Here is a 23,255-nt window from a genome sequence, read left to right as displayed (position 1 = left end):
TTGTGATTCTGATTTCATTCTTGGGGGTTTATAGGTCTCCCTCTTACCTCCTCTCCTTGCCCCCAGCCAGTTATTGGTTAAAAACAGATAAAGAACAGATGTACTAATGCTTTAACTAGATGAATATTTTTAAGGAAACAAAGTGATAACAGATAAGGGACAGAGAATCAATATATTGGCAGAGCCACCACTTGTCCTGAACCATCCTCATCTCTCTTAAACTTGCAAGTTTTCAATATTAATAATATTTTTTCCATATAGAAGCAGAAAATTATAATATAACAAGTCACAGATCTGCTCTCCTGTAATGTGGTAAACCTCATAAATGTGTGTGTCAGAGAGAAGGGGTAGAGTTTCATAATGGGCAAAGCATGGTTTGTTAAATTGTTTTTAGTGATTTGCCTGCCATTTATTAAACTTCTCCAGATGGAGAAACAGAGTAGTTTCTTCACCATGAAAGAAATTATTTACAAAAACATGGGGTTTTATCGCTGGTTTTATATGTAAAAATCTATACCATGTCCAACATGAATAAGAAAACAGATCTATGTATCATTTTTGGGAGGTAACAAGCTGTGCAATTAAAATGTCTTTTCTACCTTAACTCTTATATCTGATCTTAGTGAGATAATCAAGTTTTTTTTTAAATGTCTAACATGAAACATTATGTTTGTATTTCAAGCAGCATTTATCATGCTCCATTGTAGTGGGATTTTTCCCCCTGCCTTCAGCCTCAGGGTTTTTGTAAGGATTTGGCATTGTGAACCGATTCTCTTTATCAGTCAGGCATTTCGTCAAACATAAACAGTGTTTAAAGAATGAAAACCTGTTGGTTTTAATATTTGTACTTTGCACAATTAGCTACTGATTGCTATATCTTTTGACAGGACTATCTCAGTGGGGATAAATATTCTAATGGACTTCATGTTTTTACTGTATGCATTTATATGTTTGTTAGAAACAATGAGGAAATATTTTTCCTGATTAAAAAAAAGGTAGATAGACACGAAAACTTCTTTTCATTGACATTTTTCCATGGATTGTTTATTTTCAGCAAAATCCCACAAATTTTGGAATTTTCACTGGACAAGTTTCAGTGGTGGACTGGAAATTCTTTGAGTTTTTGTTGAGAACGTGTGGGGTGTTTGGTAGGAAGTCAATGTTTTCCACTAAGGGTTTCTTTTAATTGGAAACCCCAGAACTTGAATGGAAGTTATTGACATGCATTTCCTGGCAACTCCTTCGGCAAACCCTCAGTTTGGTAGTCACAATCATCATTACTTTGACTTCTGCTCCATAAGGAAAACATATGCAGAATGTAATACAGTGGTTACCAGATGGAAATGAGAATATTAACCGAGACAGCAATATTTCTTACAGTCTTCTGAATGGTGTAACCAAAACACTCAAAGGCTGTTAGCAGTGTCTCTGTATAAAAGGTAGAAAACTCATGTTATTTGTATTGATGGCTGGTAATTATCCTGCAGAACTGCCTGTCACTTGATATATGAGCTGTGCCTAAAGACTAAGGGAAGCTAAGGACTGTGCCTAAGGCTAAGACTAAAGATAAGCTTAACCTCTGACTTCATCCTGATACTTACAAATGAAGTCTTAGTTTGAAGACATTGAAAAACTTGCATAGTATTTGAATCTTTGCAAATTTATCTATACTCCCAGCTTTAGTTCTACAGTAGTTTTATGAGCAGTCATTTGTGTAATTTTATTATTTTTTTAATACATTTATATCTTTGTCATATAGGTTTACAATGCTGGACCAAGCACTCTCCCTGGAGCTTTTCTTGACATTTCATTTCCAAACCGTCTCTCTGGCACTGGAGCTGAAATATTTCACATTCAGCAGATGATGGTGAGTATGGCATGATGTGTTCTGAGCTCAGAGAGGCACTGAAAGCTATCGATGACTGAAACAAAAAAAGTCCAGCAGAACTAGATGAATCAGTTGCTTTTTTAGACAATAAAAGGTTCTTTGTGTCTGTGGCCAGATCATCATAAGCAGCTGAGCCCCTCCAGCCGCTGACTGCTGTCCCTCACCTGGGGCAAGCAGCTGGTTGTGTGTTCCTGGTTTCCTACAATGCAGTGTAAAACTAGGTCAGGCTAATCCTGAAGGAAATGCGGAGAGCACTTGCCCGAGACACATCTGCAAAGAGGATTGAGTTTTAATGAGAGTCCTCCCGGATTAAAGGGTGTATGTAACATCAGCAGGATATGTTACCGGGTTGATTCACATTCCCTATTTCTTTCTGTGCTTATCTGCAAAAAAATTAGCTAGATCTGAATACATTATTTATATCTATTCTTCTGTGGTCCATGTTATATAATTTGCTCTGAGTGTTCTTTTAACAAATGTAAGTAATAGAGAAATTTATTCTTTAAACACAATGTTTTTCAAAAGATGATTTTGTGTCAACTACAAAGAAAATCAAAATAAATTGTGATAAAGGAGATATGTTCTTAGATTTCATTTCTAATATTTATTTATTACTTTCAATGCTTTTGTAAAACCACCAAAATACCAACATTTATACTGTGGTGACCAAGAGAGGAAAACCTCACTACTAAGATAAATTTATTGCTAAAATTCAGAGTGATTTGTCTTTGTGAAATGAAACCAGCTCTTTGGGCTACTTGAAAAAAAAAAGTATTACACTTTCTTTGTTACCTACTTTTCTAGGCTTTTGGCTGAAAAGTATTACCATCCCTCCTATACAGGTAACTGTGTCACTGAATCTCTGTAAATACAGATCCAATAAGACCTTTCACTGTAGGTTTCCAAGATTTGTGCTGTTGAAAGGTATGAGATAAATACGTATATATGGCTTATAGATGGGCACTAAAGACAGAATCCCCGAGAAACAGATGTGGGGTATTGTATGAGGCACCAGCATTGCATAGATTGAGCCAATTCTCCTAATAGACTGAGTTAATTCTCCAGCGTATGTGTTATTTCTCGTGGCATTGCATTTTACTGTCTTATTTAGTCCAGTCTTATATGCACAAGATCACCTGCCCTTCAACACACTACCTGTCCAAGGATTGTGACTCATTTCCTTGTCCTTTCCCTGGTCCCTCTGTGCTGTGGCAGAGAGTGTGTTTGCAGCAGCAGCAGCAAAGAGGTGGGAGTCTCCTTAAAAGATTTTGTCTGCCCAAATGCTGGTGTCTCCTCTGGAATCAATCATCGTATATATCTCTATATAGCCAAAAGAGAGGAATAGAAAACTCAGCCCATCTAACGTAGGGTGTGATTAATTCCTTCAAGGCATTGCTTGTTTCTCTGTGTTGTCTCTGCCAGAAGTCTGGGTAAATTGTCTTAGACAAGACACTTGTTTTGCATGCTTGAATTAACTGAGGTGTGCACTACCCACCAAGTGGACAAAGGCTCATTTTTGGGCATAAAAATCAGAGAAAGTCCAGACTTGGAAGGGACCCACAAGGATCATCAAGTTCAACTCTTGTCCTTGCATATGACAACTCCACAGTTCACACCATGTGTCTGAGTGCATTGTCCAGTCTCTTCTTGAACACCGTCAGACTTGGGGCTGTGACACCTCCCTGGGGAGCCTGTTCCAGTGCTCCACCACTCTCTGGGGGAAGAACCTTCTCCTAATGTCCAACCTAAACCTTTCCTGGCACATCTTCCTGCCATTGCCTCGGGTTCTGTCATTGGTGGCTAAAGAGAAGAGTTTGGTGCTGACCCTTCCTCCTCAGGTGTAGTTTGTCATCATTTATACATAAGACCATAAGTTACACTGACAAGGATAGGGTGGACTATATGTTTTCAAATAGCTGTTAGAAAAACGTGGTAAAAACCTTAAATCTTGTGCTTAACTTGTTTTTCCTTGCTGTTGTACCTCTGATGGCTTCCTTAAAGGAGGTTCAGCTGGGTGGTGTGGTCTTGAGCACTGTGCTAATAAATACTTGCAGGGTTTGTATCCCTTTTCCCCAACAGCAGGCTCCATTTCCCCCCATGTTACCTGATGTCTTTCTTCTAGTTTGCAGTTTGTAGAACTTTCAGACTGCTGTTGTGAGACCTATTTGCGTCACAGGCTGAAGAGTAGTAGGCAAGTATGTTTTTATGAGAGATGTCTGTGTGATATACTGGCATACCCTCGGTCACTTTGACCACTGATTTTGGGTATATGGTCAGTAGGAGTCTAATACATGACTTTTTGAGCACCTCTGACATGTTAATAAATGTTATCCAAGCAAATCCTGTCTGGGATAGTGGTTATCCCTGCTTTACAGATAAATAATTGAAACACCAAATGGTTTGCCTGAGGTCACACAGGAAATTTCTGTCAGAGCCAGGCACTGAACCCATGTCTCCCAAGTCTTACTATTGTAACAGGGAAAGCATCCTACCCTCTTTCCTCCTGATTCTCTCCCACTGAGTTGTTATTGACTGAAAAGGGAGCTTTTCATCTTTTCACAGACCAAATATACTTAAGCAAACAAACAAACAAAAAACCTAAAAGCAGCAGATTGGAATGAACTTTGGAAAATGGGTTGCAAGAACTGTTTTTCAAGAACATTTTTGTAAGCATAGTCATGAAATATTTCAAGCTTTTGCTTATTTTGAACTTCCCAGAATCTAGAGTGCAGTAAAGGTGATAGTATCCTTTCAGACAGTGCAGGTGTTTTTGTAATTATATCTTAATACCTATAATCCATCCGTTCTAAGTGTCAGTGTTGCTGGACCTTTCTGAATAGCTGTCATTAATACAGAGGATTAGGAACTGTCATTTATCTGTAAGTGAAACTGTTGATACAGTATTTGGGATTTGATTACATCATGGTTTGTGGTTTTTTAAAGCTAATAAGCCACTTATCCTATATACAGTACAGCAGTGAAATTTATGGGTGAAACTGCATAGTAAAAGCACTTGAGTTTGTGTCTCAAATACACATATACCACACAGCATAGTGCCGGGAGCTAATTCCTTCATACTGTATAGACTGATCTAGTCTTTCAGTCACCAAAAAAAAAAAAAGAGTCACATATGGCCCACTGGAACAGTCTGTTTCTCTGAGAGGTGTTAATAGGAATTATTATCTTGCTAATCTTAGAGGAAATGGCAGCCCTCGTGCTTCCTCTGTTCCTGTTGCTCTAAGCTTTTTGCTTTATTGCAGAAACTACTTTAATATTTTCTTCCAGAGAAATTCAGGTCACAGAGATACTTTGACATTTGGAGTTCTGCCTTAGAGATGTTCAGATGCTCTTCAAGGGGTCTTGGGATTTTCTGCAGCAATTCCCCCAACAAAATCCCTAATATATAAAGGACACAAGTCAACAGTAAAAGCCAGAAGTAAAATAAAACAGATAATTGAAAGAAAACTATCAGAAATTTTAAACCAAGAGGAAATGCTAGAAATTTTACAAGTCATTTTAACTAGGGAATTTTACCATTAACATTGATGATACATAGAGATGTTCAGATTCTGCAGTGGTAAATGATATTTTGGAAACCAATAACACAATTTACTAGTTTTTTGGTTTTATGTATTTTTTGTATTTGCTTTCTGGCAGAGGTTTAAAGCTGGGTTAAAAACATAATAAATTAAATACTTTAGCTTGTTAGTAACAGTGTTGTGATAGTAACAGTATAAGTGATGACACAGAAGAGCTTCACCCAAATAGACTATAATAAAGTTAGTGTTAACAGGAACGTATACTCTCCACTCTTCAAGCCATTGATTATCTATTCTTCCACAAAGGAAAACAGCACTTACTATACTTGTGTGTGTTTTGGTTTTGAACTGAAAGATTAGTAATTTCCTTTGGGCATCGAGTTAATTTGGAGGGCAAGAGAAGCGCTACTTGACTTGCCAGCCAAGGAGCTGCTTTCTGGGGCATCCAAAAAGATTTTTGCAGTGGGAGTTCCTGCCGAATTAACCAGGGTATTTCCTGAAGCTTTTCATGAATTAGCAATGTGTCCCGGATTGCTCTGATGCTGGCTTTATGGAAGTGGATCAGATTGTTGCCTTCCTATTTATTTTATTTCCAGCAAAGGTAAACACAATTATGAGGAGCAAGGGACTAACAGTTGGAAACTGAGTTAGTTTGAACTGGAAGCCTCCTCTGGAGGGACCAAGCTCTGCAAGGCTGCCAAGTTGTTTAGACTCCAATCAGACAGTTGTCAACAGAATCCAAGGTGCTCAGTTGTTAACCCAGAGCAAGTGCCATGTGTGCTTGTGGGTTTTTGGAAGGAGCTATTGCTGTTTCTATTGCATGCATTGTGCTGGCCAGCAAGCCCTGATTTTTTTTTTTCTTTAAGAGACTGCTTAGGTGAGTCAATACCAAGGGCATAAAGAACTGTGTTATCATTGCTGAGATAAGAATCTTGTTGAAAATTGAGATGCACACATTGCAAGACAGTCTCTCTAAAGAGTCTGCAGTATAAACAGTGAAATAAAAAGTAATTCGGAGGAAGGAAGGAGAAGGAAATAAATACTGTCCTCAATTTTCTGATTAGAAACTCTGTTCCTTGCATGTTATTTTTGATCTAAGTGCAGTAATAACTGTTTTAGTAATTGCTAGTAATAGAATATTTTTAAATTACTGTGTTCTCTTACTCTACTAATTAATGGAGTGAGAGAGAGGTACAGAAAAAACTCTGGAGAAGCACTTGGCAGTCTTCACTGACAGTACAAAAGCCATCCAGTCTCCCTGAATTCCTGAGTGTCCCTAGGCATCCAAGCTTAGACTTTGGAAATTATCTCCAGAGAGCAAAATACAGGTTAAACCTCAGTCTCATGAATCTTGCTCCCATTAATCTTGAGTCTGCTAGTCAGCTCAAGCCCCTCATTTCTGGTCTAGCTTTCCCTTCACTTTTGGTTAGAGAGCAAAGCAGAAAGTCCTTCTGTTGGAAGGACAAACCAAAGTCCTCCAGTAGTCCTGTTATGCTTGGATTATTAGCTTCAAACTTCTCCTTTCTTCTGTCTGAGGGGGTGAGACCTGGATTGTGCCTTTGTGAAAGCTGGGTATCAGTAAGATTTAAAAAATGAAGCAAAGCTGAGTTGGAAATGAATTAACAATATGAAGTAGTTGAACATAATTCCTTTTCCAAGTTGCCTTTTAAGTCAATGGCTGCCTGAGCATGGGACTGTAGAAAAGCTTGCCATGTTCAATAAGGAAAATTGTTGAAATAAACATTATTCTCTTCCTGTGAACACTGAAACAGAAAAAGTAAAATGGCGTCAGTCCCAGAGCCACAAGTCTTTCCTGGCTGATGACAGGTTACATTTTTAAGGCCAGTTTTGTGTAGCACTCGTGTCATTTTTCTTCCCGGCATTTGCACAGTAATATCTGTAAGGAGCAGGAAGATGTTAAGGGGAAGAGCTAGAGCTTGCTGTCTTGTTCTGTGAAAGGTCCCAGGCTGCTTGAGGTTGTTGTGTGTGTATGTTTGTTGGGGTTTTTTGGGCAACTTTTGTTTGTTTGTTTTTGTTTTTCACTCATATAATAAAAAAGAAAGCTTTGCAATTTTAAAACTTTAACAGTAATTTCTGCTTCTTATCTGTAGGTCGTTATTCTCCAGGATAAGAATAAGAAGCTTTGCCTAACACACTGCTGATGTTTAAAACCATAAGCAAAGGAGGACTCTCAAAGCTTTCTATAGTGCTGGTAGTGCCTGGGCGCTCCTTGAAGTATATGAGATTATCAGGCCCATTATTGCACGCTCCATGTACAGAGGCAAACCTGTAGATTGTTATTGTTATGTAGAAAACCCCTTGTTTGTTGGCAGCCGGTTGAAAATTGTCTAGTTTCTGTCTTTTGAAGTTTCAGGTCTTGGCTCTGAAAACATATATAGGCAGTCCCAGCATGTGAAAATGTAAATATTTGCTGATAGTACTTGATGTAGGAAATTTTTTTTCCAGTAGCAATTACTGCTGCTGCTGGTTGCTGACATTGATTCAAGGTTTGTATAGGAACATTTGGACTTATAGCAAGATTTATTTTAGGCATTTGTATTAGTCATGCCCCCTGTAGTCTCTTCACTTGAGTGACTGCTGTACACACTCTCACATACACTTATTTTGGCACCATATTTAAAGGCATTGTTAGATTGCGGGGGAAATTATTCATTCTGGGAGTGTATTGTGCAGGAACTTGCTGACCTTCCTGCCACCTTCTCCTTAATTGCTTCATTAAATGACTGTTCCAAAACATTTTGCTTAGGCAGTTGGAGGTGTTCCCTCCACCCCCAGTCTAGAACATCTCTGTGATACCAAATGAATCTGACTTTGGGAGCCCTGTCATTTGCAGGAGAAACCAGTGCATCCACCTGTCCCCAGGATGGCCATGAGGGGAGACTGGAGCATACACTGTGGTCCAGCATGGGGTAGTTGCCTCCAGACATGGGAAACAGAACCCCAAAACAGTTCATAAAGACCTCTCATAAACATTCCTATTATCAGCTGAAGCTTTTTCAGTGAAGAGGAACTTAGCTCTCATTTAAGATTTCATCGTTATGCAGGAAGGGATGACTGGCCATAAAAATTAAGTCCTTTCCTGAGTTTGGATCTTAAAATAAATCCAAAGTGGAAAAAGAAATAATGACATTTTTGCTTTACAGGGACCATCTGAATCACTGTAGAAAATCTGTGCCTTGGTTAGAGTTCATGATCTTTTCATGCATTGCTGGATACTGCCTTGAGGATAAAGCAATACTACTTAACATGGCAGAAAGTCTTCTGTGGCTTCCTAGTCTGGAATGTAACCAGATTTGGACAAATTTTGTGACATTCTTATTCTTTTTTTCTCAATCTTCTAGCAATGAGAGTGTTGTAGTGTTTAATAAGCAGTGATTTTGTTTTTCTTTTGCAAATACTAGATAATGTTCACGCAAAGCACATTTTGAATGTACAAAGATAAGTCTGTCTTTCAAGAAAGACTGGTACTAAAGATCAGGGCCATTGAAACATGGACTAAAATACACTGTGATATATGAATTAAATCAGAACATGACAACACTTGATGTGTTCACTTGTGGCATGTTTATAATTAGCTTCTAAACGAAAGAGTGAAATTTGTCAAATGAGTTATTGAATTTTTCCAACACTCTCTCCCCTCAAAACTCTTGACCTGTCAATATAATGTGGCAGTCTTAATAATAGTTTGGGTCAACTGAAAGTGTTGCTACTTCTTGAACTGCCCATAGTTCCTGTTTTCTTGTCTGAATATGTGAAATTCCAATTTTGAAAAAGACGGCTGATTTGCCTTTTTATAAAAGTGAATTTCAGATAGAGAAAAAACTCTTATGAAGTGACTTGTGTATATACATTAGCTCTTATCAGATTTGTGAAGGAAGTAGGAGGCTCAATGAATACCACAGTAATCAGCAGTTTTGCTGAGGTATAAAAATATACAGTAGACTTTTTGTAAGCTTCCCAGGCAGAGAATTCCCTGGTGAAGGAACTACTGAGTAAGAAAGTAAGAGAGTCTACATAATTTTATTTTAATTTATTTTTATTTTATTTTTTATTTCTTTTTGAAAGAGTGTAAGAATGGCATCCTTTCACTGTTTTCCCATTGATGAAGCTGTTCCTGCTAGCAAACAATGAGGAAGGAAATTCAGCAAAGAGCCAATTGATTAATCTTTCAATATGCATGCCTCTTTTAAATGCCGATTCATAAACCAGACTTTTGTAAATAACATACAAGAGTTGTGTTTTAAACGTAACTTTAGAAACTAAGAAAGGAAGAGTTAAAATCAATGATATCTCTGTGTATAAACTCTATCTCCCATTTGATGGAAGAGAGGATTACCTCCTGGTAATGTATCAGAGTGGAAGTATGAGTCTTTTGTTGGATTTCTCTCCAGACTTTGAAAGTACATCATTTCACTCTTGTGCAAATTACTCAATAGTACCAAAACTACCAATAAACCATTCCTTGGGGGAATAAGAACTCTGAGGATGTTCTGGAAACAAAGGACATCTTCTGCCTAACTTAAAATACCCAACCACCAGCCTGCCTGCGAGGAGGGTTTTTTAATTTTGAAGTGTCTACAATAGATCAGCAAAATCATTCTCTCTGAAGTCCTGCCTTCTCCCCACTGCCTCTAGAGCTTAGGGCTGATCTTGGATACATTTCTGATACATTTAAATACCTGCTTTAGTGAAAATCAAACCAACCCACAAGGAAAGTCTAACAATTAGGAAGAAAAATTATGGGTTTATTGGTGTTTTATGCACCATAGAAAAGGCTGTAGAAGTGGATGCGTTGGAGACAGGTAGAACCTAGCTGAAGGAGCACTGAACTCCAAGTGTTCTCAGGGGCTTTTTAAATAGCCCCTTGAGTTTTACCTTGAATTTTATTTGCCACCTCGTGTGTTGATTAAGCACTTCACAGTCAGCATAGGGAGACAGAATGTACCTGTCAGCGCCTCTGTCTCAGACTGCAGCTGTTAGAAGCTGATATATCAAGGAACACATGAATGTTAGATGTAAACTGGTTTCTGTGTAAGATGCGTTCATTCATGCTTAGGCCTGAACTTTCTGTGGACTTTACAGATAAATCATATACGTGGTTGGTCTTTCTTCTCACTGTGTGCCTTTTGTCTAGGAAAGAAGCCACTGTCTTGTAAGTCAAGAACTTTAAATCAGAAGATCTTTGCTTGTCTTACTAAACTGGGTGGTAGGCAGCACTAGTTCTTGAGAGTACTTCTGGGGATTGCTGCCAAGTACCTGCAAAGTGGTTGCAGGGCCAAGACCAGGCAAATGTAGCAGGATTGTGCTGATTAAACCTGTTTAACAGGTTATTTAATTAATCTGCAGGGTTAAGTGCATCAGAAAAATATCTACGGGCATTGTAATAAGGTTAGCACACATTTATGCCAAATGTGCATCTGGTGTTCTCCTTTTGGCTGGAGGAGCAAGAGCCAGAATGCTCCTCTATCCTGATTTAATGCTTTAGCAGCTCCACTTTGCTGTTTAAATACTGTTTCTCGTGGCCGTGTAAGTTTACCAATTGGATCTGTGGAGTACTGGATTTCCTTAACAGCGTTGTGCTATTTTTAGTCAAAATCTTTCAAAGGGTTGTGTAAAATGGGGTTAATTTTAAAAATTATTTTCTGTTGTCTCAGTGGCTCTTCAATTCATTGCCAGAATCAACAAAACTGCTCTGATTCAAACATGTTTCATTATCTGTGAATATTAAACATTTTTGGCATATGGAACAAGTACTCAGATAACATATTTACATAACTTATTTATCTACTGTTGAAAGTCTGACCCTGTCTGGAATTTCTTGTCAGTACCTTTTTTTTTTTTCAGTGTCACATGTTAGATTAGCCATGCCTATCAATTCATCTCTGTTCACATCAGTATCTTTGAATCGGGACGCGCATATACATTTTTTCCCTAATATTAGGACGAATGTGCTATGACTAGCAACAAAGACAAGCAAAAGTGGATCTGTTATTTATTATCCCGTTTGCAAACTTGAACCACTGATTAGGTATGTGTACATAAATGACACAGTAAAAAAAGCTAATCAGAGGGGAGAAATATGTAAAAACTATCTGGCAGCAATTTCAAGAAGACTACAGCCAAACTGTCCTTTGGAGCCAGCATACCTCAGGGCTGATGAGAAAGGCATTCATTTCGGAGCTGAACAATGTTAACAATTTTGTGAAATGACTGACCTGTGTTCAGACCTTGAGTTTGTTTCCTGCAGCTAAAATTGCCATTCCAAATATCTTGTGTCTCATGACGTTTTCCCTGAGCTTGTCCCCATGCTTTTCCGTGATTGGACATGAATTTGGTTCCATCGCACCCACTCACAGCTGGATTCCACCTTCACACTTGCTTTGCTTAATTCTGCTGGCTTCCAGGGTCTCACTAGTAACCGATGATGATTTAACTCAAGAGAGGAATGAGGCTTACTGGAAGAGCCTGGAAACTGTAAGTTTTAATACCTTAATGAACCCTTTTCCATTAGTGGGAGTCCAATGTTGTCTGTAAGGAATGAGCTGAAGATACACAGTTGCTCACTTGTTTATCTTGTAAAATGCCAATCATTAAATGTGGGATTAGCTCTCATCTTCTTACATGCAGCAAAGCAGCAGAGAGATTGTACTTAATGCTTCTTTGGAAGCAACAGCTAGTTTCCTCTTGTTTTTCAGTCTCATTCTTCCAAGAGACTCTTACCACATGCACGTACTTAACCCCATGCCAACTGCTAATTTCCACCTCCCTGTGCTTGCTCCTCAGCTGACCTTCCCAGCCCCCTGTTTGGAAATTGTATTTCATTTCCCTCTCCCAGGTTGACAGGATATAGGGCTCTGAAAAAATGGAGAGTCTCACCTTTGATACGTGTTAAGTGGGTTGAGGTTAAGTCTAGGAGAGGTCACTGGCTTTCAGTCCCATCTGTGAAGCTTGCTACAGGCAGTATATCTGGAACCCTTAAAATGTTTGCTGGCAAATACCAACAGTTTCTTAAAGGCCCCAAAGGCTTACTAGAAGTTGCCATGGGGAATGCGTGGTGGTTGTCCCCCTTGCACTCATACCACCTTGGAGTTCCAAGCCCAGCCCAGGAATTCTCATAAATCCTTACTCGTGCAGAGAAATATGGTGATCCCTGTGTAGGTAATGAATCCAACATGCTATTCCCATACAGCCCTATTAGATATCCTACAGTTTTGTAGGATGTAATGTGTGTGGAGTGCACGTGATACATTTTACAGGCAACTGTCTCACTTTGAAATTTTCTCCTGCCACTTTTCTTGAGGGTGGTGTAATCTGATGTGATTAAAAATCATTGCTGCTTCATGGGTTTGCCCCTGCTCCATAAGACTTTTCAAGTATTCAGAGTCCCCTAAAGTCATCCTGTGGGAATTTCTTCCTTGTTGCAGATAGAGCATTTTAAAAGCATGAAGTAATGCACATGCTTTCTCCAGCAGTTACGTCTTGTCTCTGAGAAGCTTAGTGGTTTGCGCTGACGACAAAAAATTGGCACAGTAACCCATTGTATAGGCTGTCCTATTTAAACATTGTCTCTCAAGCACGCTTATAGGCTCTTTAAGGGGAGGAAAACTTCCAGTAAACTAACAAAGCTAGAGACTAATGTCTCTGAACATGTGGCCATTTATGGGTAGGTTAGGCAGCATATGGGTTATTCTGCATTTCTACATCATGATAGATTAGTAATACTATTTGTCTTTGCAGAGTTTTGATGACCTTTAGAGGCCTGTTATGCGCTGTGCCGTTTACAGTCTGTGTAGTACAAGTGTTCCGGCTTCTCTCTCTTCATGTTTATGCATGTTACATGTATATGCACATGGGTTGAATACAATAAGACAGAGTATGTTAATGAGCGAGTAGTGATTTTTCAGTCTCTTAAATTTTGGATGTCCAGTGAAAACTCTCTAAAAGGTGGTGGGTTCTAGGTGTCACATGCTCACCTTCTGGAAGCAGGCCTATTAGGTGTCCAAGGGAGACACCCACAATAACTATTCACTATTGAAAATTGTAGGTGCCTGTTCTGACATCCAGCAATGTTCAAGAACACAGGTGAGATCTGAATGCAGTCTGTGCTGACTTTAATCACTCTGGTATTCCACAGTGGGAATATTGGAGTAATTTTATTGGTTGGTTGGTTTTCACATTTCTTTAACTCGGGGCTGAGCAGTTTGATGAAAGTGCCTTTGAACTTGAGAAGATGTTAGGTTGCGTTAACTTGCCTTGATGTTAGGTGTTTTGCAGTCTATGGCAAGATGTTACTGAAGAATGGGAACAAACCTACACAGGGACAGCCTTGTAAAAAGAAACCATTATCAGTAAAAGCTTGTGTGGAAAAATTTTACTTTTGTTCTTGATGTTGGTTTGCCTCACATGGAAGTTGAATACAGTATTCAAGATGGTCAAAACGTGCTTTGTTCTAATTAGAACACTGGCAAATCATAATAAATATATGAAGTTATAAGTTCTTTGTGGAAAAGTTTTTCAAAAATATATGAGCTTCCATCAGAAAATCACCCTCTGACGTATTTTTCAGTTTAGAATTGAAAATCAAAAGTATTGTTTCTTTGCAAAAATACCATATCTTTTTTTTTTTTTCTTAATTTGAAAGGTTTTCCAAGAGTTGAAGTCTAGGATCAGTAGCTGGTGAAGTTCTGTGTTAGAAAAATTTGATGCTGTTACTCTGAAAAAACTCATCATGTAAGTGGTGTTGTAGACTATATGTGAGAGCATAGACAACTGCATATAGAGAAGAAGAAAAACTAGAAAATCATTTCAGACCTTTAAAATTATTTTTATGCCATTTTTTCTGCAATGTAAAGCTGTTCAATGAAATCTACTTGGTCAGATTAAACATGCATACATACATACATACATACATATATATATATATAAAAACTTCTAGTTATGGAGGAAGTTTGAATGATCAAGACTGATTTTAGGTTTTTTAGGGTTTGCTTATGTAGAAATGTAACCACTCTGGTACATAAGAAATGATATGAAGTCCAGAAGTCTTGCTTACAGGAGTGAATACATTATCCGCACTCATGGGTGAAAAAATTGAAAACTTGTTGCTGGCAAGTGTGCAGAGTCTGTATTTGGTCCCCCTTTGGAGTCAGCACCTTTTGCAGAAGCTCTGCTGGTCTGAAGACCAAAGTGTGCCTCAGAGTGCCTCTTTGCTAGCATCTTAGTTCAGTACAGAAGTGAGCTTTAAAAGCCTTCCCCATGCAGGGAGCTGTGGTTCACATTGCGGAGTACACAAACTGGATTCCTTTTGGGGCAAAAGAATCACAAAGGAGCACTTGAAGAGTGCACCGAACACTTGGTTGTGGCTACAGCACATTCAGGCCAAAGGACCAGACTCAGAGCAAGTTAGAAAGTATGTAATATGGATCAGGTGCTGAGGATGCTATGCAGGGAGCCTGCTTCACCTTTTACTTTGGCCTGCATTATGTGCTAATGTAGTCTTCTACATCTTTCTGGCCACGGATTTTAGGTACACTTCTAGTACAGAAGATTTAACTATTGCCAGTGCACCAGTCCGCAAATGGTTTTACACAGGACTCAAAATGGGTAAACACCTTCTGGAAAACAAAATGAAACAACCTTCAGCAGAGACAGCTCTGACACAGCTCCTTGGCAGTCCCTCCTTGGCAGTCCCTCCCTGGGAGGCAGCAGGGCTGTTCCTGCTTGGTACCTCACTTGAGACAGGGTTTTTATTTCCCAAGCCACAGTCTTAATGTGGGATTTAAGAGAGCCTCCCTTATGTCCCTGTTCCCTCTGCCCCAGTTTGTTGCTGTTTGTTTGTGTTAGGAGTTGGATGTTGATTTTTCTCTGTAGCTTCCGTATAGCCCTTGTGCTGAGTACGAAGGCAACACACATATCTTTCCACATCCTCTGCACTGCTCTGAAAATCTCCTTCTGCTGTTTCAGTGAGATGTTAGATCCCAGGTCCTGGGAAGGTCACTTCAGGGGTAGGTAGTCCTTTCCTGTTTATAGGCTGCTGAGACCATGTGGAAATTTCTGAGACGCTCTAGTGTGTCACATACCCTGGAACTCCAAGACTTTGTCAAAGGGCATGGTTACCTACTTCATTGCAAAGACTTGCATAGTTCTTTCAACTATAAATTGTTAGCATTTGCTCATGCAGAGCCCTTTGTGAGAAATTTTATTCTCCATGTACCAGATTACAAGGTTGGTCACAAGGACAAAAAGAGGTGGCTGGAGTAGCACCATGTTTGAACAAGGAGAGGTTCATACATGAGGCCAAATCCTGATTGTATTTCAGAGATGCAGTTCAGTCTCAGCATAATGCAGACAGGAGCTTTGTGCTAAGATTTTATTTAGCGGGTTGATGTCCTAGAGCTGAATTTTTCATTGAAAACAAAGTTTACTGAAAAGTTACCATAGTTTTGTCTAACTGGTTCATCAAGCCTTTTCTGTGTGTAAAAATTGAGGAAGATAAGAGACGGTGTGAAATATAACTGTCTCACAGTCACGCTAACAAAATAAACACACACACAAAAACAAAAACAAACCCTGTGGCCAGTCCTTTGGAAAGGCTGGTTTTCCTTCTTGCTCAGCATGATCTACTAATTTCAAAGTTTTTTAGTACTTTTTTTTCCTAGTTCTGTGGCTCTGGTATTTCTAGGAGTGCTAAGAGATAATGAGTACTTCTCAGTGGCCTTGCAGCCTTTCCTGCCTACTGGCTGTCAGCATATGCTGATTGATCACAAATACATGGATGAATGCAACCTAATTTCTGCCTGATTGAATTCCCCCAAATTCTGTAGTGTCTGCCTTCTTCTAGGAAGTGGCATCTGCCTTTGGCTACTAAAACAGGCTGAAGGTGACCTGCTGATTTGTTCCAGAGCAGCGCAGGTGACAGGAGGTGCTCAGTCCTTGCACATGTCCTTCCTAACATGGGCCGAGACACTGGATTTAGTAACCGCCTCATGTAGGATTACTGCATACTTGGCAAAGAGGAAAGGGTATTTCCAAATTCGGATGTAGTCCTCTGGAGGTGCCTTTCTCTGTTTCAGCTAGAGTGTTTTTAAAAATATGAGATGTAGCCAAGCTTCGGTTTAAGAAAAGATAATTATTTGGAGAAGAAAGGACCAGATTTATGCTGCTTCGTGCCAGATAATTTCTTTTGGTCTTGTGAGATATTTCTGCTTTAGTTTGTTCTTACACTGTGTTTGTACAGGATGTAAAGCAGAACTCTTCGGAGAGTATGCCAAAAGCTGGGGTAGTGCAGAAGCTCATGCTGTCCTTTCTGTGTGTCTTGCATGAATCTAACGACATCTGTCCAAGTGTCTGGTAATTGAAACTTTCAGGAAGAAAGAGCAAGTGCAGAATAGATCTTGACTCTTTGCCATTCAGGATTTAACATAAACCTTCTGGTTGATCTGGATCGAATTCCCATGTGAAAGTTCAAAGAAAATCAATGTCAATGTGCTTTGTGAATCTCTTACCTACAATAAATAATTAAAACTCATTCCATGTGATCTGGACAAATAGAGAACATAGTCTTAATTTTCAGTTGATCCCACGGAGATTGTAAACTGTGGGTAGGTACCTGTGCCTGCATCTGTTGGGAATGTAGGAACAGATTATGTAAATACAAGTTATGAATATGTACTTCAAAGAGATTATGAAAGGCTTGTGGGTCAGTGAAGCAGAAAAGGTGTATTTTTCCCAGAGACATAGACATCACTTGGAGAGGAGCATTTAAGAACTAGGTAGACCTTTGGGTTTTGTTTCTTTTTTTGGGAATAATTTTGCGAACTCAGCTGTAGACTGTTTAATGCAAAATCAGCTTCAGAGCATGCAGTAACTTCATATCTGTAACAACTTCTTTTTTTTCTGATACTTTGTTGTCATAGTTTGTATTAAATTCCAATAGATTTTCTGCACTGAATATTCATGAACTGCAAAAAGTGAGAAGGGTTTTCTAGTGCCAGGTTACCTTGGCAGAAGATCGTTTTATCAAAGCTTGGTATGTTTCAGTTGCCTCAAGCATCTGCTTTTCTGGACAAGTGAATACGTTAATGATACAAAAAGGCTATTTTTTTACTATTTATGCTGAAGGTAAAAGCACAGATTTGGTGTCCAGGCTTGTGCATTTACACAAAGATTTAATTTATCTCATTAGTTCTAATATAAACTATGAAACAGCCAAGTTGGCCAAAGCACCAAATACTACAGTTATAAAAAAGGTAATACACATGGTAACACAATTGACTTAAAATACTATGTGGTGGTTTATATTTTTGCTGAGATTTTTCTCTTCTGTCTCTATCTCCAGACATGTAGAATACAGGCACCTGTATGTCAGCTGGGTTAGGTATGTTTGTATCCCATCTAGTCAAGAGAGAGAAACATCTCCAGAGCATGGTTCGTCTGGCTTATTTTAGATATTTTCTTTAGGATTATTAGACTCCCAAAGCACTGGTTTCTCTCTTTTGATTATTAAAGGGAGTTCAGATGTCCAACTCAGATGTAGGTGCATTTTTATGGACAGGCTAATCACACTTTCTTGTGTAATTTAGTTTAATTCAGGATAATAATTGTGATTTATAATTGTGCTTGCAGGTTGGTCAGGACAAAGGAAGCTGTTCTTTTCACAGAAACCCCAGCCCATGCATCGTTCCTCAAGAGAATGAAAATATTTTCCACACAATATTTGCTTTTTTCACAAAGTCTGGCAGAAAAGTATTGGTAAGAAAGTTCACCTGTGGCAAACTTGAACATACAGTGTATCTTGCAAAAGATTTTGCGTGGCTCAGCATGAAGAACTCAAGCAGATAGCTCATTATAGAGCGACTGTTTGGTGCATGTGCACTAATACTGATGTTCTGTGTGGATATTTAGCGATTTTAGTTCTCTGGTTTTTAAATGGAATTGGGCAATTTTGGAAGTGCAGTGGGGAGGGAGTTACCTGATGTGGTGGCACACACTTGGTGACTAAAGCCCTTGTTCCCATATTTTCCAAAGGCACATGGGGCAGCTAGGGCTCTGTGCTGTGCTTGGCCACGATTCTCCCAGTCCCAGGCACACACCTGGCTCAGCAGCTCTGAACAGAGGAATTAATTTGACCTGGCTTTCTTTCATGCATGTCTCTGTATCTACCTGTCTTCAGGTCTCGAAAGTTGCTGCTATTTCAATGCAGGAGTGCTGTATTTTAGCAATTTACTATGTAACTTAGCTGGTGTGTTTGCTGTCACACAGTTTGTCACTGATTGTTTTTCCTCCTTTGCCTAACAGTTAAATTGTCCTTATTTCCCGTAGGACTGTGAAAGACCAGGCAGGTCCTGCTTAATTATACGCTGCAACTTAAGTTCACTAGCAAAAGCAGAGTCCTGTGATATAAGTATCTACACGCTGCTGAATACTGAGATACTGAAGAAGGTATGTGCTTCCCTTGTAGTTTGTCTTAAACAGCAATTTAAGTATGGTTACGTGCATCAGTGGCCCCAAGAGCTGCATTCCTTCTGCTCTTTACTAGTGTGTTATAAAAAAATCATGATGTCGAAGAAAACAGATCTATTTATCAACAGCATGTATGGAGGTGTTAATCCTAGTTCTTACCCATTACCCATGAAGGGTAAAAATAAATTAAGTTCAGAAATTTATACACTGAGAAACAACAAATGGGACCCCTAATTGTATGCGTGGTGTTAAGGCTAGAGACTTCTGAAAGTTGAATTTATTTCCCAAAGTTTTCATTCTGAAAAATGGAAAATAGAGTAAGTGGATATAAACTGTGACCAACTATCTGTCATTCCCTCCGTGTAAACAGAGACGTGGGAGTTTTTTGTAATTTTTTCTTCAAATGTTTATTATTCAAAGAAGATACATCACAACCATATTAATGCTGAGCTTGACATTTGTGACAAGAAACAAATGTTTGCAAGTTAATTCCTGTCTTCTTTGAAGCCACTAAATGAGACAGCAAATCTTTTAAATTTCTAGTGATTTACCGTGTTTTCCCCTATTTTCCTGTACTTACGAAGATGCTGACTGTGTAATTGTGGCAAGATGCTGTAAGATTTTGAGGGTATAAGATAATCAAAGGAGAAAGCTGATAGCATGAGCCTACTAAAATAAACCTGCCTTTGGTAGCTGCTAGATTAAAAGCATTGGAGAGAGCCCTTATTAGAAAGCAGTTCCTAAAGCAGTTGATAGCCCTGAGCTTTTTCAGCTGAAACCAGCCAATCTGCTAATGTCTGTTCATATTCGAAAAGAGGAAAGATAGCAAAGGCCAGAAGTTTCAAATATTTGTTACATGCTTATAGAAATGCTGAAATATATAAGCAAGTAGCTGAGTGCAAATAAAATGTGCTTCTGGGAATAGCCAGGATTCATCCCATCTGCTGGGTCCTTTCCAAGTTGACCATCAGCAACGCTGTTTTAAAAGACATACAGTGCTTACACAAGTCTTCGGGGCAGTGTCACCAATACATGCAATTTGCTCATTACCTACCCTCCTCAAGGTGAACAGCATACAAATGACGAACCTATGAGCTGAAATGGCAGTTTATTGGAGTGTGCTTGTTAAAATGTATTGTATAAAATGTGGGAGAAATATATATTAATAAGTGGAGGTGTACATTGAATATTTAAGATATTTGCAGTGCACAGATTCAAATAAGTAGGAAGTTTTCATCTTGAGTTATACTTAAGTTTATCCCAGGTTTCATATATCTTTTTTATGTTCACTTGGAAAACAAATAGAAACTTTTATTGGATGGTTAATATTGAGCCTGCCTGTGTTGATTGGCAGCTTTGTCTTTTGCAGTAGATGTGGGAAACATTAACAGGCCAAATACAAATTATGTATTTAAACTCCAATATACCTGATTTTGTCTTGATCTGAGATAAAATGTTCTCTTCTGTCTTTCTGTTATGAGCATGAGATATATTTTTTCAAAGCAGGGTTTTAACCAGGACAGTACTTAACTCTCAACCCAAACCACTGAGCATTGTCTAGATGTGTGTATTACACTGGCAAATGTTTGCTGGTTTTGTTTGGGTGTGGGGTTTGTTTTTTTTTTTTTTTTTTTTTGGTGGTGGTGGTGTTGTTTTTCACCCTCGAATCCAACTCTTCCTCTTGTTACTTCTCAGGATAGTTCATCGGTCATCCAGTTCGTCACCAGGGCAAGGGTGCAGGTGGACCCTGACCTCAGAGTTGTGGAGGTGCCCAATGGGAGCCCAGAAGAAAAAACAGTAAGTAAACAAACATGCAGAGAAAGGTTTATTGATTCCAGTGGGCTGGAGTTCATTGAGAGCTCTACACGAACTGGAATTCGTGGCACGGCTTGCCCATGAGAGTGCCCAGGCTTTGTCTGGCTACACAAGCAGTGCTGTGAACTGTGCTGCTGTGGTTTTGCTCTCTGTGGTAACCATGCCGTCACAGTGAATGATGTTACATGGCACAGGAGGATCTCTGTTGTACTAGCCAAAATTGCAATACCATTGGAATATTCGTGCCAAAATTAAGTGTAACTTAGTGTTCTAGGGCTAACATCTGTTTTAATCTAATTCACATTTTCCTTGAAAACCTAGCAGAGACTTGAAACCCCAGCAAAGTCTTTTCAGATGTGCCAGTATGAAATATTGAGAAGTGTTAATGATATTTTGGGAGCTGTGAAACTGGGCAAGGGGGTGTAAACTTTCAGAGATTAATTTAACAGTTCCGTTGTACTGAGCTGGTAGAATTAATGTATGACCTGATACTGCATTTTGTGTTAATCTGCATGAGGCTGGATTGAAAATTGAAGGGGAAATATTAAAGTTCAAGGTGAATTCACTGTATAGTTTGGCTGTTAGTAAAACTGTACAATGCCATATTTACAATCTACTGAAGGAGGGGGAGGTAATGGCTTTGGTTTCCTACTACCAAGTCACCTAATACTTATGCATGAAAATTCAACAGGGGGCCCCACCCAAATTCAGCTTTCTTTCTGTCTGGTGAAATTTTAAGTTTCATTAATTTCTCGCTCACGTGGGGATCATAGGTAATCTGGCCTATTTTCAATTTCTCCTCTTACTAGGTAGTTTTAGAGCATGATCTAGATCCCATCTTCATTTTCCTTTTATCCCCAACGACTGTCGTCGCCAGCAGCACATGCAACCGTTCTGTCATTGGTTCCATTTCAGTTAGTACTATTGACGTTTGATCAGGAGAGCATTGAGTTCAGCACACTTTTGGAAGACACGGTTGTCCTGAATTAAAGTGCTCGTCTCAGAGACAATGGATTGAAAACCCTACAGGCAAAGTAATAATAATACCTGCATCTACTTACTACCTTCAGTCTGAAAATAGAAACACCACTGCAGCAACTGTCTTCTCCACCATCATGTCTGCAACCCTAGACTTAACTTCCTATTTTATTAGACCTGTCAGAAAAATAAATTATTTTATATGACAGGGCCCCTTTCTCCCCCTTCTCTTCTGCTTTCTTTGTCAGGTTTCTGGACCAATCTAAAGAGCATTAAAAAATAGGCTTGGCAGCTGAAATGAAAAACATAGCTAGACTTGCCTGGGAATGCGCGTTACAAGTGACCTGCAGCCCTGATTGTTGATACATTACTCGATATCTCTCTACTTCTGCAACTCGCACAGAGCAAATCTTGCAATTTAATGTCAAAATTTCATTAATGACTGAAGTAACACCAGACTGTGATACCCATGCCCCAGTTAAAATGGAAGAAGCCAGGATCTATCTGCCAAATATTTTGATCTGCAAAGGGTTTTAGAATCTCTCAGAATGATAGGCACAATGTAAAATGTGTGGGATTACTATTAAATGTTCAAAATTTAGAAATGCTTTTATCTAGGAATGCAAGCTCTGCTGTATTTCAGTGTTATCTAATGCTTGCAGGAAAAAATAAATAAATAAATAAATAAATTGTCCTTTTCCTGTTCCCAGAAAGCCTTTCATCAAGCCTTGAGTTGTAACAAATATAAAGCACACTGTGTGTGCTGAGAAGATATATTAATCTTCAAACAAGAGCTTGTTCTGAGTTCCTGGGAAGCCCGAGCTGTAAAGGAGCATGCTGCACTTGTGACATGTTGTAGTCATGTAACATAAATTTGTAATTTCAAGTCTTTTCTGATGTGAATGCCATTTGCTCTCTACTTTATGCTATTTCCATATGTCTGTTGGCTTCACTGTTGCCATATGTTTTGCATAAGGTCATGTTCAGGGAAAAATTTAAGACATGTGGTTTGGCTCAAGGTATTCATTCTTCCCCCTTCTCTTTTCTTGTGGAATGCAGAAAGGAATAGTATTTGTTGCAAGCCACAGCTATTCAGCTGGAAGTAGAGAGACAGGAGAGATAAAATGTCTTTATTCTATACTACTCCCTTTCTAAAGCCCATCCTGTATTCTTTTCATTGAGCATGGGCCGCTGTACTGAATCCATTTACATAGCAGCTCCTTCTGAACAGTTGTGCTTGGACTGCTTGCAGTCTGTTTCTGAAAGTGTTCCCTAACAATGAAAAACATTTTCTTAGACACTTTATGGTGGTACATTTTAAAAGGCCTTTTTCCATTCTGCAGATAAGGTAGACTGTAAATGGTCTTTTAGAACCAGGCGCCCCTGTTCACTGGGCACTTTTACAATGTAGTGTACAATATCAAAATTCAAACTACCTGTAAAAAAGACAAAAGTAAAAGGAATGCTGATATTTGTGATGCTAGTGTAAGAAGCACTGGTGGTGGCAGGACTACCCATATAAATATCAACTTTCTCAGTAAGTCTAGTAGGTG

At 39.0% G+C, this 23,255-nt stretch overlaps 1 protein-coding gene across 2 annotated transcripts in view; it reads left to right on the top strand.

The window, feature by feature from the left end:
* The window catches only part of ITGA9 (integrin subunit alpha 9), a 223,676-nt gene that overhangs the window by 174,663 nt on the left and 25,758 nt on the right, over nucleotides 1-23,255 (top strand). For both annotated transcript variants that reach the window (XM_071804740.1, XM_065830650.2), the window contains exons 23-26: nucleotides 1,760-1,867; nucleotides 18,073-18,198; nucleotides 18,769-18,888; nucleotides 20,605-20,706. In XM_071804740.1, the coding sequence (XP_071660841.1) occupies nucleotides 1,760-1,867; nucleotides 18,073-18,198; nucleotides 18,769-18,888; nucleotides 20,605-20,706 (456 nt within the window). The remainder of the gene's footprint in view (nucleotides 1-1,759; nucleotides 1,868-18,072; nucleotides 18,199-18,768; nucleotides 18,889-20,604; nucleotides 20,707-23,255) is intronic.

The sequence above is a fragment of the Patagioenas fasciata genome, chromosome 2 (genome assembly GCF_037038585.1).
Source record: "Patagioenas fasciata isolate bPatFas1 chromosome 2, bPatFas1.hap1, whole genome shotgun sequence".
Lineage (NCBI taxonomy): Eukaryota > Metazoa > Chordata > Aves > Columbiformes > Columbidae > Patagioenas > Patagioenas fasciata.
The sequence above is the reverse complement of the archived record's forward strand: the minus strand, read 5'-3'. Positions and strand labels throughout refer to the sequence as shown.